This window comes from Panthera leo, chromosome A2 (assembly GCF_018350215.1).
Source record: "Panthera leo isolate Ple1 chromosome A2, P.leo_Ple1_pat1.1, whole genome shotgun sequence".
NCBI lineage: Eukaryota > Metazoa > Chordata > Mammalia > Carnivora > Felidae > Panthera > Panthera leo.
Window position 1 is genome coordinate 18,775,462 of NC_056680.1, and position 12,917 is coordinate 18,788,378.

At 38.1% G+C, this 12,917-nt stretch overlaps 1 protein-coding gene across 10 annotated transcripts in view; it reads left to right on the plus strand.

Moving 5' to 3' along the window:
- Positions 1-12,917, plus strand: part of RBM6 (RNA binding motif protein 6) — a 104,911-nt gene that overhangs the window by 11,123 nt on the left and 80,871 nt on the right. For 6 of the 10 annotated variants that reach the window (XM_042929422.1, XM_042929424.1, XM_042929430.1 and 3 more), the window contains one exon: positions 10,431-10,539. In XM_042929422.1, the coding sequence (XP_042785356.1) occupies positions 10,496-10,539 (44 nt within the window). In that variant the 5' untranslated portion in view covers positions 10,431-10,495. Of the gene's footprint in view, positions 1-1,080; positions 1,157-3,502; positions 3,544-9,260; positions 9,339-10,430; positions 10,540-12,917 lie in introns of those variants that run through there. The other 4 variants (XM_042929421.1, XM_042929434.1, XM_042929423.1 and 1 more) reach the window with 3 other exon arrangements.

Below are 12,917 nucleotides of genomic sequence, written 5' to 3' on the forward strand. Positions count from 1 at the left end.
TGTCCCTCTCTCTGCCTCTTCTCTGCTGATGTGCGTTCTCTCTCTCTGTGTCTCTCTAAATAAACATTTATTTTAAAAGTTATTTATATATTGTAGATATAAATCCCTTATTGAGTATATGATTTGCACACATTTTTTTCCATTCTGTGAGCTGCCTTTTCACTTTCTTGGTATCTTTTAAAGCACTAAAGTTTTAAATTTTGATGATTGCCAATTTATTTTTCCTTTTGTTATTTTTCATATCTGTCTTATCTATGAAACCATTGCCTACTCTGAGGTCATAAAGATTTATGCCAGTTTTTTTTTTTTTTTTAAAGAAAAATTTTTAAGTTTTTTTTAACTGTTCATTTGTTTTTTAGAGAGAGAGAGGGAGGGAGGGAGAGTATGAGCAGGGGAGGGGCAGAGAGAGAGGGAGACACAATCCGAAGCAGGCTCCAGGCTCTGAGCTGTCAGCACAGAGCCCTATGCGAGGCTTGAACCCATGAACAGTGAGATCATGACCTGAACTGAAGTCGGACGCTCAGCCAACTGGGCCACCCAGGTGCCCCCCTTTTATGTTAATTTTTTAAATATGTTTATTTATTTTAAGGTGGGGGAGCACAGGGAAGGGAGGGGCAGAGAGAGAAAGAATCCCAAGCAGGCTCTGTGCTGTCTGCGCAGAGCCCAAGGTGGGGCTCAATCCCATGAACCATGAAATCATGACCTGAGTTGAAATCAAGAGTTGGACACTTAAAGGACTAAACCACCCAGGTGCCCCATTGAGTTAATTTTTATAAATGGCATGATACAGGGGTCCAACTTCATTCTTGTGCTTGGTGACATGTTGTCTTAGTACCATTTGTTAAAAAGACTGTCCTTCGTTGAATGGTCTTTGGCACTCTTGTCTAAAATACTTGATCCTAAATGTGAGGATTTATTTCTGAACTCTGAATTCTGTCCCACTGATCTTACGGCCATCCTTATGCCAGTGCCACACTGTCTTGATTAGTGTAACTTTGTATTAAGTTTTAGAATCTGCAAGTTTGAGTCCTCGAACTTTGTTATATATACAGGCATATCTTGTTTTGTTGCATTTTACAGATACTGCATCTTATACAGATTGAAGGTTTGTGGCAACCCTGAGTGGAGTAGGTCTATCAGCACCGTTTTTCCACCGGTATTTGCTCATTTTGTCTCTGTATCATATTCTGGTGATACTCACAGTATTTCATACTTTTCATTATTATTTGTCATGGTGATCAGTGATTACAGTTTGCTAAAAGCTGAGATGATGGTTAGCATTTTTTAGCAATAAAGTATTTTTAACTGAGGTATGTACATTGTTTTTTTAGACATAATGCTATTGCACACTTAATAGATGGCAGTACAGTGTAAACATAACTTTTATATGCCCTGGGAAACCACAAAATTCATTTCAATCACTTTACTGCAATATTCACTTTATTGCAGTAACCTGGAACCAGATCTGCACTATCTCCAAAGTTTGCCTGTATTCTTTTCTGTTTTGCACAAGTGATACGATGTTACAAATAGTTATTTTGCACATATTTTAAAACTTAATGTATAATAACATCCTAGATCAACTAGCATAGCTACCTTATTTTTTGAGAGTTGCATGGTATTTTAATAGTGTAGTATACTCAATTGATGGTTTAGATTTTATAATCTTTTGCTATTATAAACAGTGCTGCAATATGTGCATTTGTAAATATGTCACCTCACACTGTAAGTTTCTAGGGAATGCATTCCTAGAAGAGGAACTGGAAAGTCAGGGGCAATATGTATTTAAAAGTTTGTGAATTGTACTCCCCTCTCTCTCTGCCCCACCCCTGCTTGCACTCTGTCCCTCTCTTTCAAAAATGAATAAACATTAAAAAAATTTAAAAAGGCGGGGAGTGTCTGGGTGGCTCGTTGGTTGAGCATCCGACTTCGGCTCAGGTGATGATCTCATGGTGTGAGTTTGAGCCGCGTGGGGCTCTGTGCTGACAACTCAGAGCCTGGAGCCTGCTTTGGATTCTGTATCCCTCTCTCTCCACCCCATCCCTGCTTGTGCTCTCTCTCTTTCAAAAATGAATAAACATTTAAAAAAAATTTTTTTTAAGTTTGTGAATTGTAGTTTTCCTTATGTTACTGACTTTTAACTTCATCCCCATTGGTCAGAGAAGATACTTAAATGGTATCTTTTTTTTTTAAGTTTATTTATGTTGTGAGGGACAGAGACAGCGTGAGTGGGGAAGGGGTGGGGTGGAGAGAGAATCCCAAGCAGGCTCTGCACTCTGTGCAGAGCTGGATGCGGGACTTGAACTCATGAAACCGCAAGATCATGCATGACCTGAGACAAAACCAAGAGTCTGATGTTTAACCAACAGCCACCCAGGTGCCCCAGTATCTTTTTATATCTATTGAGACCTATTTGTGGTTTAACAAATGGTCCATCCTGGAGACTAGTCCGGGTGCACTTGAGAAAATGTGATTCTGCTACTTTTGCATAGAGTGTTCTGTTTGTGTCTATTAGATCTCTAATTGTGTTAAGCTATTTCCTTTTATTCTGTCTGGTTGACCGATTATTGAAAGTGGGGTTTGAAATTTCCAGTTATTAGAGAACTGTTGATTTTTCTCTTCACATTTTCAGTTTTTGCTTCATATATTTTGAGAATCTGTTATTAGGTGCTTAATATTTATGATTTATCTTCTTGCTGTATATTTTGAACCTTTTAGTTAATATCTGATGTCATCCTTTGTCTTTCATAAACTTTGGACTCAAAGTCTGTTTTGTCTGAGGGGTGCCTGGGTGATTCAGTTGGTTAAGCATCCGACTCTGAATTTCGGCTCAGGTCATGATCTCACGGTTCATGAGTTCGAGTCCCACATCGGGCTCTGCACTGACTGCAGAACCTGCTTGAGATTCTCACTCTCTCCCTCTTTCTCTGCCCCTTCCCCACACGCGTGTCCGTGCAGTCATTCTCTCTCAAAAATAAACATTAAAAAAAAGTCTATTTTGTCAGATATTAATCTAGCACCTCAGCTTTCATTTGGTTACTATTTGCATGGAATATCTTTTCTGTCTTTTCACTTTCAACCTATTTGTGTCTTTGGATCTAAACTGAGTCTCTTTAAACATATACAGCTTATACAGTTATACAACATATACACAGCATATACAGTTGATACTTGAATGGCATGGTGGGTTGGGGCACCAACTCCATGCACTGATGAAAATCCATGTATAATTTTTAAATCCCCAAAACTTAACTACTAATAGCCTACTGTTGACTGGAAGCCTCACTGACAACTGAAAAAGTCAGCACATATTTTGTATATGTATTATATGCTGCTGTATTCTTTTTTTTTTAATGTTCATTTTTGAGAGAGAGTGCGAGCAGGTGAGGGGCAGAGAGAAGAGGGAGACAGCAAATCTAAAGCAGGCCCCGTGTGGTCAGTGCAGAGCCTGATGTGAGACGATCATGACCTGAGCTGAAACAGGCTGCTTAACCAACTGAACTACCCAGGCACTCCAGTATATACTGTATTCTTAAGGACGAGGTAAGCTAGAGAGAAAATATTATTAAAATCTCAAGGAAGAGAAAATACACATAGTACTGTTTTTTTAATCAATACCATCTATTTAATTGTTTACAAAAATGAATTGTTAGTATCTATATCAATATTGTCTTTTTATCAATAGTACCTTATCAGTATTATCATAACTTATATGATAAAAACAGTGTCGATGTTTATACATATTACTAACAGTAGATATCAAAAACAAAAAGATAATGGGGCGCCTGGTTGGTTCAGTTGGTTAAGCGTCCAACTTCGGCTCAGATCATGATCTCACTGTTTGTGAGTTTGAGCCCCCTGTTGGGCTCTGTGCTGACAGCTTAGAGCCTGGAGCCTGTTTTGGATTCTGTGTCTCTCTCTCTCTGCCCCTTGTCTATATGCACTCTGTCTCTCTCAAAAAATAAACATTTAAAAAAAGAATATATAAAAAATTCATATTTATTTACAGGTACTAATGATTCATGCAGTGGCACCAAGGAAGCAGCAATATGATTGCTTTATGGTAGCCTAGCCTGTACACTAATGAACGAATCATTATAAAATTTTTGTAGCATACAGTATTACAGTCATATTCATAATATAGTATTGGAAACACTGTTAGATTTTTTAAATATTTACCTGTGATGATAGGCTGATAGGCAGTTTCTCCAGTTATGGGAGAGAGAGGCATACTGTATGGTAATGTAATTCTTTGAAAAAAATGTTATAAAATAGCAAGAAAACTAACATATTATTAATTTTTTGTTAAACGTCACTCACATTATGCCTATGTAAGGATAGACTGTCCACTTCATACAAGTCTTGCACATGATGTTCTACACCATGAATACTTGGGTGACGACACAGAACATCTCATATGGCTCTTGCCATATAGTTATTACATTTTCATACAAAGACACACACATACAACAGGCTTATTTATTTATTTATTTTTTTTAAGTTTGTTTTATTTAGAGAAAGTGTAAGTTGGGGAAGGGCAGAGAGGGAAAGAGAGAGAATCCCAAACAAGCTCCACACTGTCAGTGCAGAGCCTGATGCAGGGCTCAAACTCAGGAACTACAAGATCATGACCTGACCTGAAGTCAGACCATTAACTGACTGAGCCTTCCAGGCGCCTCCTTTCATGGCTTTTTCTATAACAATGGCCTCTTCAGTGGTGTAATCCTTCCAGACTTTCATGATATTCTGTCAGGGTTCTCTTTCATAGCATTGACAGTCCTTTCCATAGAGTACCATGTTTAATAAACATTAAAGGTCCTTATGATCCCCTGATCTAAAAGCTGAATTAGAGATGTGTTTGGGGGCAGGTAGACTACTTTGGCACCTTTGGCTTTGAACTCATGGGGTTCTGGGTGGTCAAGGGCATTGTCCAATGTGAAAAGAACTTTAAAAGTCAGTTCTTACCAGCAAGGTACTTCCAGACTTCAGGAACTCAGCATCAGTGGAACCAATCCAGAAAAAGTGTTCTTGTTCAGGCTTTCTTGTTGTATAACCAGAAGACTGGCTCAGGGGTTAGCAGCTTTACAGCTCATGAGCCTGACTCAAAACAGTAGAGTTAGCCTATATTTCCCTGCCTTATATCTTGGTGCTCTCTTCTCTTCCTTAATAATAGATGTCCCTTGTGGCATTTTTTTTTTTTTTTCTTTCTGGAGTAGGACCCATTCATCTGGGTTATTATAAACCAGACATTCTTTTTCCCTCAGTGATTTTATTAGTGATTCTGAGAACTCACCTGCTGCTTCCTGGTTGGCAGAAGCTACTTCTTCCATTGTCTTGACTTTTTTTTTATTAACAAAAATGTTTAAAAAATTTTTTGTACTGTATATTTTTTTGAAGTTTTATTTTATTTTAATTTACATCCAAGTTAGCATATAGCGCAACAGTGATTTCAGGAGTAGATTCCTTAATGCCCCTTAACCATTTAGCCCATCCCCCTTCCCACAACCCTTCCAGTAACCCTCTGTTTGTTCTCCATATTTAGAGGTCTCATGTTTTGTCCCCCTCCCTGTTTTTATATAATTTTTTCTTCCCTTCCCTTGTGTTCATCTGTTCCGTCTTAAAGTCCTCATATGAGTGAAGTTGTATATTTGTCTTCCTCTGACTAATTTCGCTTAGCATGATTAATACCCTCCAGTTCCATCCACATAGTTGCAAATGGCAAGATTTCATTCTTTTTGATTGCCAAGTAATACTCCATTGTATATGTATACCACATCTTCTTTATCCATTCATCCATCGATTGACATTTGGGCTCTTTCCATACTTTGGCTGTTGTCAATAGTGCTGCTATAAACATTGGGGTGCATGTGCCCCTTTGAAACAGCATACCTGTATCCCTTGGATAAATACCTAATAGTGCAATTGCTGGGTCAAAAAAAATTTTTTTAATGTTTGTTTATTTTTGAGAGATTGTTTTTAAATAATGTGGAAAGTAAAAAGTGGAGTTACAAACCAAAGTTATAATAATACTAGCTTTTGTAATTGCCCCTGTATTTATCTTTACCAGAGATCTTCATTTCTTTATATGGCTTTGATTACTATTTAGCTTCTTTTTCAATTTCAACTGGAAGAACTCCTGTTAACATGTCTTGCAGGGCTCATCTAATGGTAATGAACTCCCTCAGCTTTTGTTTATCTGGGAATGTGTCATTTCTTGGAGGACAATTTTCTCAAATATAGAATTCTTGATTGACAGAGTGACTGAGTGTCTTGGTTGAGTGTCCAACTCTTGATTTCAGCTCAGGTCATGATCCCAGGGACGTGGGTGGAGCCTGCTTAAGATTCTCTCGCTCGCTATCCCTCTCCCCCACTTGTGCGCATGCACTCTCTCTCTCTAAAAATGAAAAAAAAAATTCTTGACAGTTTATGTTTCCTTAGTGTTTTACTTAAATATTTTTTTCAAGTTTTATTTAAATTCTAGTTAACGTATAGTGTAATACTGGTTTCAGAAGTAGAATTTACTGATTCTTCACTTATACCCTTAGTATTTTAATAAATTGTCTACTGCTCTGTGGTCTCTAAGGTTTCTAATGAGGAATTAGCTGATAATCTTTTTTTTTTTCTTTTTTTGTGGCTGATAATCTTATTGAGGGTCTCGTCACTTTTGCTGCGTTGAAAATTCTTTGTCTTTTTAAATTTATTTTTATTATTTTTTTCTTTATTTTTTGAGAGAGAGAGAGACAGAGAGCAAGCTGGGGAGGGGCAGAGAGAGAGAGAGAGAGAGACAGACAGACAGACAGACAGACAGAATCTGAAGCAGGCTCCCGGCTCTAAGCTGTTAGCACAGAGCCTGATGCAGGGCTCAAACTCACAAACAGATCATGACCTGAGTCGAGGTTGGAAGCTTAACTGACTGAGCCACCCAGGTGCCCCCAAAATTCTTTGTCTTTTGACAGTTTGATCATATTGTGTCTTAATGTGAGTTTATCCTACTTGTACTTCATTTAGCTTCCTGGATTTATATATTCATATCTTTCATAACATTTGGTGGATTTTTTGTTTTTTGTTTTTTTGTTTTTTGACCATTCTTCAAATAATCTTTCTGCCCTTCCTCTCTCTCTTCTCCTGAGACTCCCATAATCATTGTCCATTTGATGGTATTTCCAGGCCCCCTGGGTTTTGTTCACCTTTGTTCATTATTTTTTCTTTCTGTTCTTCAGACTTTATAATTTCAACCGGCTGGTCTTCAAATTCGCTAATTTTTCTGCCTGCTCAAATCTCTTGAACCCTTTTAGTGAACTTTTCATTGCACTTGTTGTAATTACAGCTCCAGGGTTTTTAATTTATTTTTTTCTTCCACTGTATAAATTTCTGTCTCTTCATAAATATTCTCATTTTGTTTATACATGGTTTTCCTGGTTTCCTTTAGTTCTTTAAGCATAATTAACATAGTTGTCATAAAGTCTTTGTCTAGTAAATCTGATGTCTAGGTTTATTAAGAGATAGTTTCTGTTGATTTATTTCGTTTCTTTGAATGGGCCATATTTTCTTATTTCTTTGTCTTGTGCTTTTTTTCCTTGTTATTGAAAATAGGGCATCATAATTTGATAACTCTGAAAATCACATTCTCCCCTTTTATTGGGGTTTACGGATTTTTTTTTTTTTTTTTTTTTTTTTTTGATTGTTGAAGGCTGTGGTAGTCTGTTTTGAGGCTTTTTCTAAACTATTTTGCCAAGACTATTCCTTGTCCTCACTATGTGATCACTGATGTCTGTGTTCCTTTAGCTCATGTTCATCTAATATTTAGACCAAGATTTCTGTGTATGCCAGAAGCTCAAACAAAAGAAAAACAAAAAACACACTAACAAAACCAAAAAAAGAGAAAAGCAGAAAAATGTATAACCACCTGTGTTTTTGCAGAGTGGCTCTGTGCTGGGGCACTCCTTCAACATTTAGTAGCCTTCCTCTGGGCATTGGGATCAGTCTGAGGTGAAAGATAAAAGGTCTTTTCAGGTCTTGTCTCATCATGTGTGTTGCCTGGGTGTGTGTGTAGTTTTCTAAATTTTCCCACATACCTGTTGCTTTGAAATGTTGTAATTTCTCAAAGTGTTTTCACCCCAACTTCCTCATTATCTTTGAGTAGGCTTTGCAGCTTTTATTAGCAGTGCTTGCTAATATCAGGTATCTCCCAAATAGATTAGAACAGATATACTCAGTAATTTGCAAATCAGGTTTCCCTCTGATTTGAGGGAGGGAACTGGGCTGCCACTTTTTCTTCTTCTTCTTCTTCTTCTTTTTTAATGTTTATTTATTTATTTTGAGAGAGAGAGAGAGGGAGGGAGGGAGGGAGAGGGTCCGAGTGAGGGAGCGTGCACGGGGGAGGGGCAGAGAGAGAGGAAGAGAGAATCCCAAGCAGGCTCTGAGCTTTCAGCGCAGAGCCTGACATGGAGCTCAAAAATGCTGAGATCATGACCTGAGGTGAAATCAAGAGTCGGATGCTCAACCGACTGAGTCTCCCAGGCGTCCCTGGGCTGCCACTTTTTCAAGACCAGAACCACTGCCATGCAAGGGTGAGTGGGATAGGGATGAGTAAAAACACCACAAAAGTTGCCTATTATTTTGAAGAGATTTTTCTTGATTGAACAGTCTCTTGGTTGTACACCTTTGGCTGTTTTCTAAGCTCCATCACAGCTGGTTCAGCCATTTGCTGCTGTTTTTTTATGTTTCTGTGGAAGAATGAGGGTTTGGAACTTCCTCATCTGCCATTTTGTTGAAATGTGGATTGTTTTTTCACTCTCTTGATAGTGTACTTTGTGTAAAAGTTTGGATTTTGATGAAGTCCACTTTATTTTTAATTTTTTCCTTGTGCTTTTGGTGCCATTTTAAAAAGCCATTGCTAAATCCAATGTAATGAAAGTTTGCATCGTATTTATTTATTTATTTATTTATTTATTTATTTATTTGACGTTTATTTGAGAGAGAGAGAGCATACACACATGTGTGCGGGGCAGAGAGAGGGAGAGAGAATTCCTAGCAGGCTCTGTGCTGTTGGCACAGAGTCTAATGTGGGGCTTGAACTCAGGAACTGTGAGGTCAGTGACCTGAGCAGAGATCAAGAGTTGGAGCCTTAACTGAATCAGCCACCCAGGTGTCCCTTAATCTTTTTTAGTAGCTGCAGCAAAAATCCTGGAGATGGCTTCTAAGCTTGCCTTGGGTTACATGCCCATTTTAATTTTTTTTTTTTTTTTATTTTTTAACAGGAGAAAATTAAATTTAGTGTCATACATATGAGGAATCCATACAGACATGAAATTCTCAAAGCAGTATGGCAACAAGAGGTTTGTAAGACATACTGAATAAGGAGAAGGGTAGTGGTCTTAAGGTACAAAGGGGAGGAAGACCATTAGCAGAAAGGTGAGAAGAGAAACAAAGTTTGCCTTATTATGCAGATAAGTTTTTTGGTAAAGAGGAATCTCTCTTAATTGCTCTCTTCCTGTACAATCAGGCAGTTAAGAAGGAGATAAAAAGTTTTTCCTGCTAGGTTTTGATTTCTTTTAATTCAAAATAATGTTTATACCATAGTGGTACATCTTAGTACATGCCCCCGCCCCCCCTTTTTTTTGAGAGAGAGCAAGCTTGCAAGCTAGCTTGAAAGCAGGTGCAGGAGCTGGGGAGGAGCATAGGGAGAGGGAGCAGGCTCCATGCCTAGTGTGGAGCCCTGACTTGGGGCTGATCTCACAACTGTGAGATCTTGACCTGAGCCAAAATCAAGAATCTGACGCTTAACTGACTGAGCCACCCGGACCCCCAGTACATGGCCATTTTTTGAGCAATCACTGTGATGAGGGCGGTAGACTGTTCTAATTGGCCAGGCTGGATTGTGTGGGCTCAACCACAGACTGAGAATGGTGTCAGTGTTGAGATGCTGTTTCCAAAAAGGAAGGTGAATGGATGCTGGAAAAATTAGTAAGTATTTAGTAAGTGTAAAGCATTCTTAGTACATTGAGAAATTTGTGATGCCCCAGGGTACACATATTTAAAAGTGAATTTCTTGGGGCACTTAGTGGTTTAATCTGGTTGAGTGTCTGTCTCTTGATTTTGGCTCAGGTCATGATTCCAGGGTCATGAGATTGTGCCCTGCATTGGGCTATGCACTGAGTGTGGAGCCTGCTTGAGATATTCCCTCTCTCTCTCTCTCTCTCTCTCTCTCTCTCTCTTTCTTTCTCTTCCCTACTCTTGTGCGTTCTCTCTCTTGCTCTAAAAAAATTTTTTTAATGTATTTCTCTTGTTATAAAGTAATAAGTAAATGTTTAAAAGTGACTTCTAAAAATATCCCTGCTGTTGTTCCTGATAAGCCAGGGTGGCAGAAATTAGTTTAGCCTTTACTTCGTGTTCTAATGTGTTTGTTTTTTGTGGTTTGTTATATACAGGTACTACTATAACTACACAGTTTGGTAGCAAAAGGATCTATTTACTGGGCCCTCTTGACATAGAGATGTGGGGGGATTCTCGATCTGCTAACAGAACAGGACCTTTTCGGTAAGTCTTGAAATTTGAACATTGAAATTTTGTAATGATGACATTTTTTGGTCTGCCATAAAGGGGAATACTTACTTTGTACAAAAACAGCTCTTGTTTGTATATTTATTTAGAGAGAGCACGTGCGCCCGCGCGCGCACACACACACACACACACACACACACACACACACACGAGCAAGCAGAAGAGAGAGATCTCAGTCAGGCTTCATTCATGCCCAGTGCAGAGCCTGACTCAGGGCTTCGTCTCACAACCATGAGATCATGACCTGAGCTGAAACCAAGAGTCAGACATTTAACTGACTCAGCCACCCAGGAACCCCTAGAAATTTTTTAAATAGTTTCTGTTATTTTTAAAAAACCAGAGCAGCTCAGGTCATGATCTCAGGGCTGTGAGTTCATGCCCCCTTGCTGACAGAACAGAGCCTACCTAGGATTCTCTCTCTGTCCCTCCTCCGCTCATGCTGTCTCTCTCTGTCTCTCTCTTTCTCTCTGAATAAATAAATAAATAAACTTAAAAAAAATTTCTGGTCCTTTCCAAAGTGACTGTGAGGTTGAATACCAAGCTTACCAAGTGTTTTGTGTTTTAGTGCCTTTTTTTTTTTTTTTAATGTTTATTTATTTTTGAGAGAAAGAGAGAAAGAGTGAGTATAGGCAGGGGAGAGGCAGAGACAGAGGGAGACACAGAATCCAAAGCAGGCTCCAGGTTCTGAGCTGTCAGCACAGAGCCCAACTTGGGGCTTGAACCCATGAACTGTGAGATTGTGACTTGAGTCGAAGTCAGACGCTTAATTGGCTGAGCCACCCACGTGCCCCTTAGCACTTTTTTTAAATATTAAAAAATTATCCCCTGATCATTATTTTTCTGTTTCTTTTAAGAAAGTAATACATAATGTGGCTAAAAAGGAAAGCTAGCAAAAACGTACATAAACATTTATATATGTACATAAACATTTTATTAATTTCACTAATTTATGTCTAGAATCCAGAGCTATGTTTTGCCCACAGCACATTGTGTTTCAGTTACCAAAATAGTTATCAGGAAAAAATAATTACTTAATGCAATTTTCTGAGTGCATTTCAATTTTAGGGATTACTGGGTACAAAGAGAAGTTGAGAAAGTAGTACCATTCAGTTAGTAGTAGATTATATTTTAGATTTGCAGGGAGTTAATTTTTTTATAGCCAATATAACAAATACTGATGATTGTATTTTTAAAACCTTTGCATTGTGCTGACAATAAGGTGCCAAAGGAATGTGATTTTTATGGTTTTACTTTGTGTATGGCAAAGAAATCCAACCTATAATATTACACATTAAAAAATATTGATGTTCCCTTGAAACTTCTGTTACTAGTAAATTTTCTTTTGGATTGGCAATCTGCAAAGTGTATCATGCAAATTCAAAAAGTGTTCTCACTATTCTGAAGCTTGGGATTCCAATGAAAAATTTAGGTTGAGAACTGGGTTTCTTAAATCCATATAATATTTAGTAAAGCTAGTGTTTCATACATACTAAATGATAGGGGTCTTTCTGCTCAGCGGTCTTTAAATTAAAGCAATGGTGGTGATGCTGGGTATGTTTTTCCTTTTAAAATTTAAGGTGTGTGTCAGTGGTCAGTAAATTATAGCCTGCAGCTCACTTTTGTTTTATTGGAACACAGCCATTTGTTTCTAAATTGTCTATGATTGCTTCCATGCCACAATGGCAAAGTTGAATAGTTGTGATCAAGACTGCAAAGCCTGGGGCGCCTGGGTGGCTCAGTCGGTTAAGCGTCCGACTTCAGCTCAGGTCACGATCTTGCGGTCCGGTCCGCGAGTTCGAGCCCCGCGTCGGGCTCTGGGCTGATGGCTCAGAGCCTGGAGCTTGCTTCCGATTCTGTGTCTCCCTCTCTCTCTGCCCCTCCCTCGTTCATGCTGTCTCTCTCTGTCTCAAAAATAAATAAACGTTAAAAAAAAAAAAAAAATTAAAGACTGCAAAGCCTAATATCAATACTGTCTGGCTCTTTGTGGAAACTTTACCAATCCCTAATCTAGATCAGTGGGCTTATACTTTAACATTTTTAAATATTTAGATTGTAATTTATCCTTTTTTGCCCATATTTATGGATGACTGTTTTGTAAATAAGGCTGTTTCTTATACAAATTAACCTAATTTAGATTGTTTAGATAAGCCTCAAGAAATGTTGGGTAACCTTAGCTCTATTGCATAACTTAAAAAAAAAAAGTTTTTAGAACATTTTTCTTTTCACCAATTTATTATTTAAAATTCTATTTCCCCACCTTCATTTTTTTTCCTTCTGTAACCAGAGATCCGTTTTACTAGTTCCTTTTTTTTAAAATATGAAATTTATTGTCATATTTCCCTTCATTTTAAATA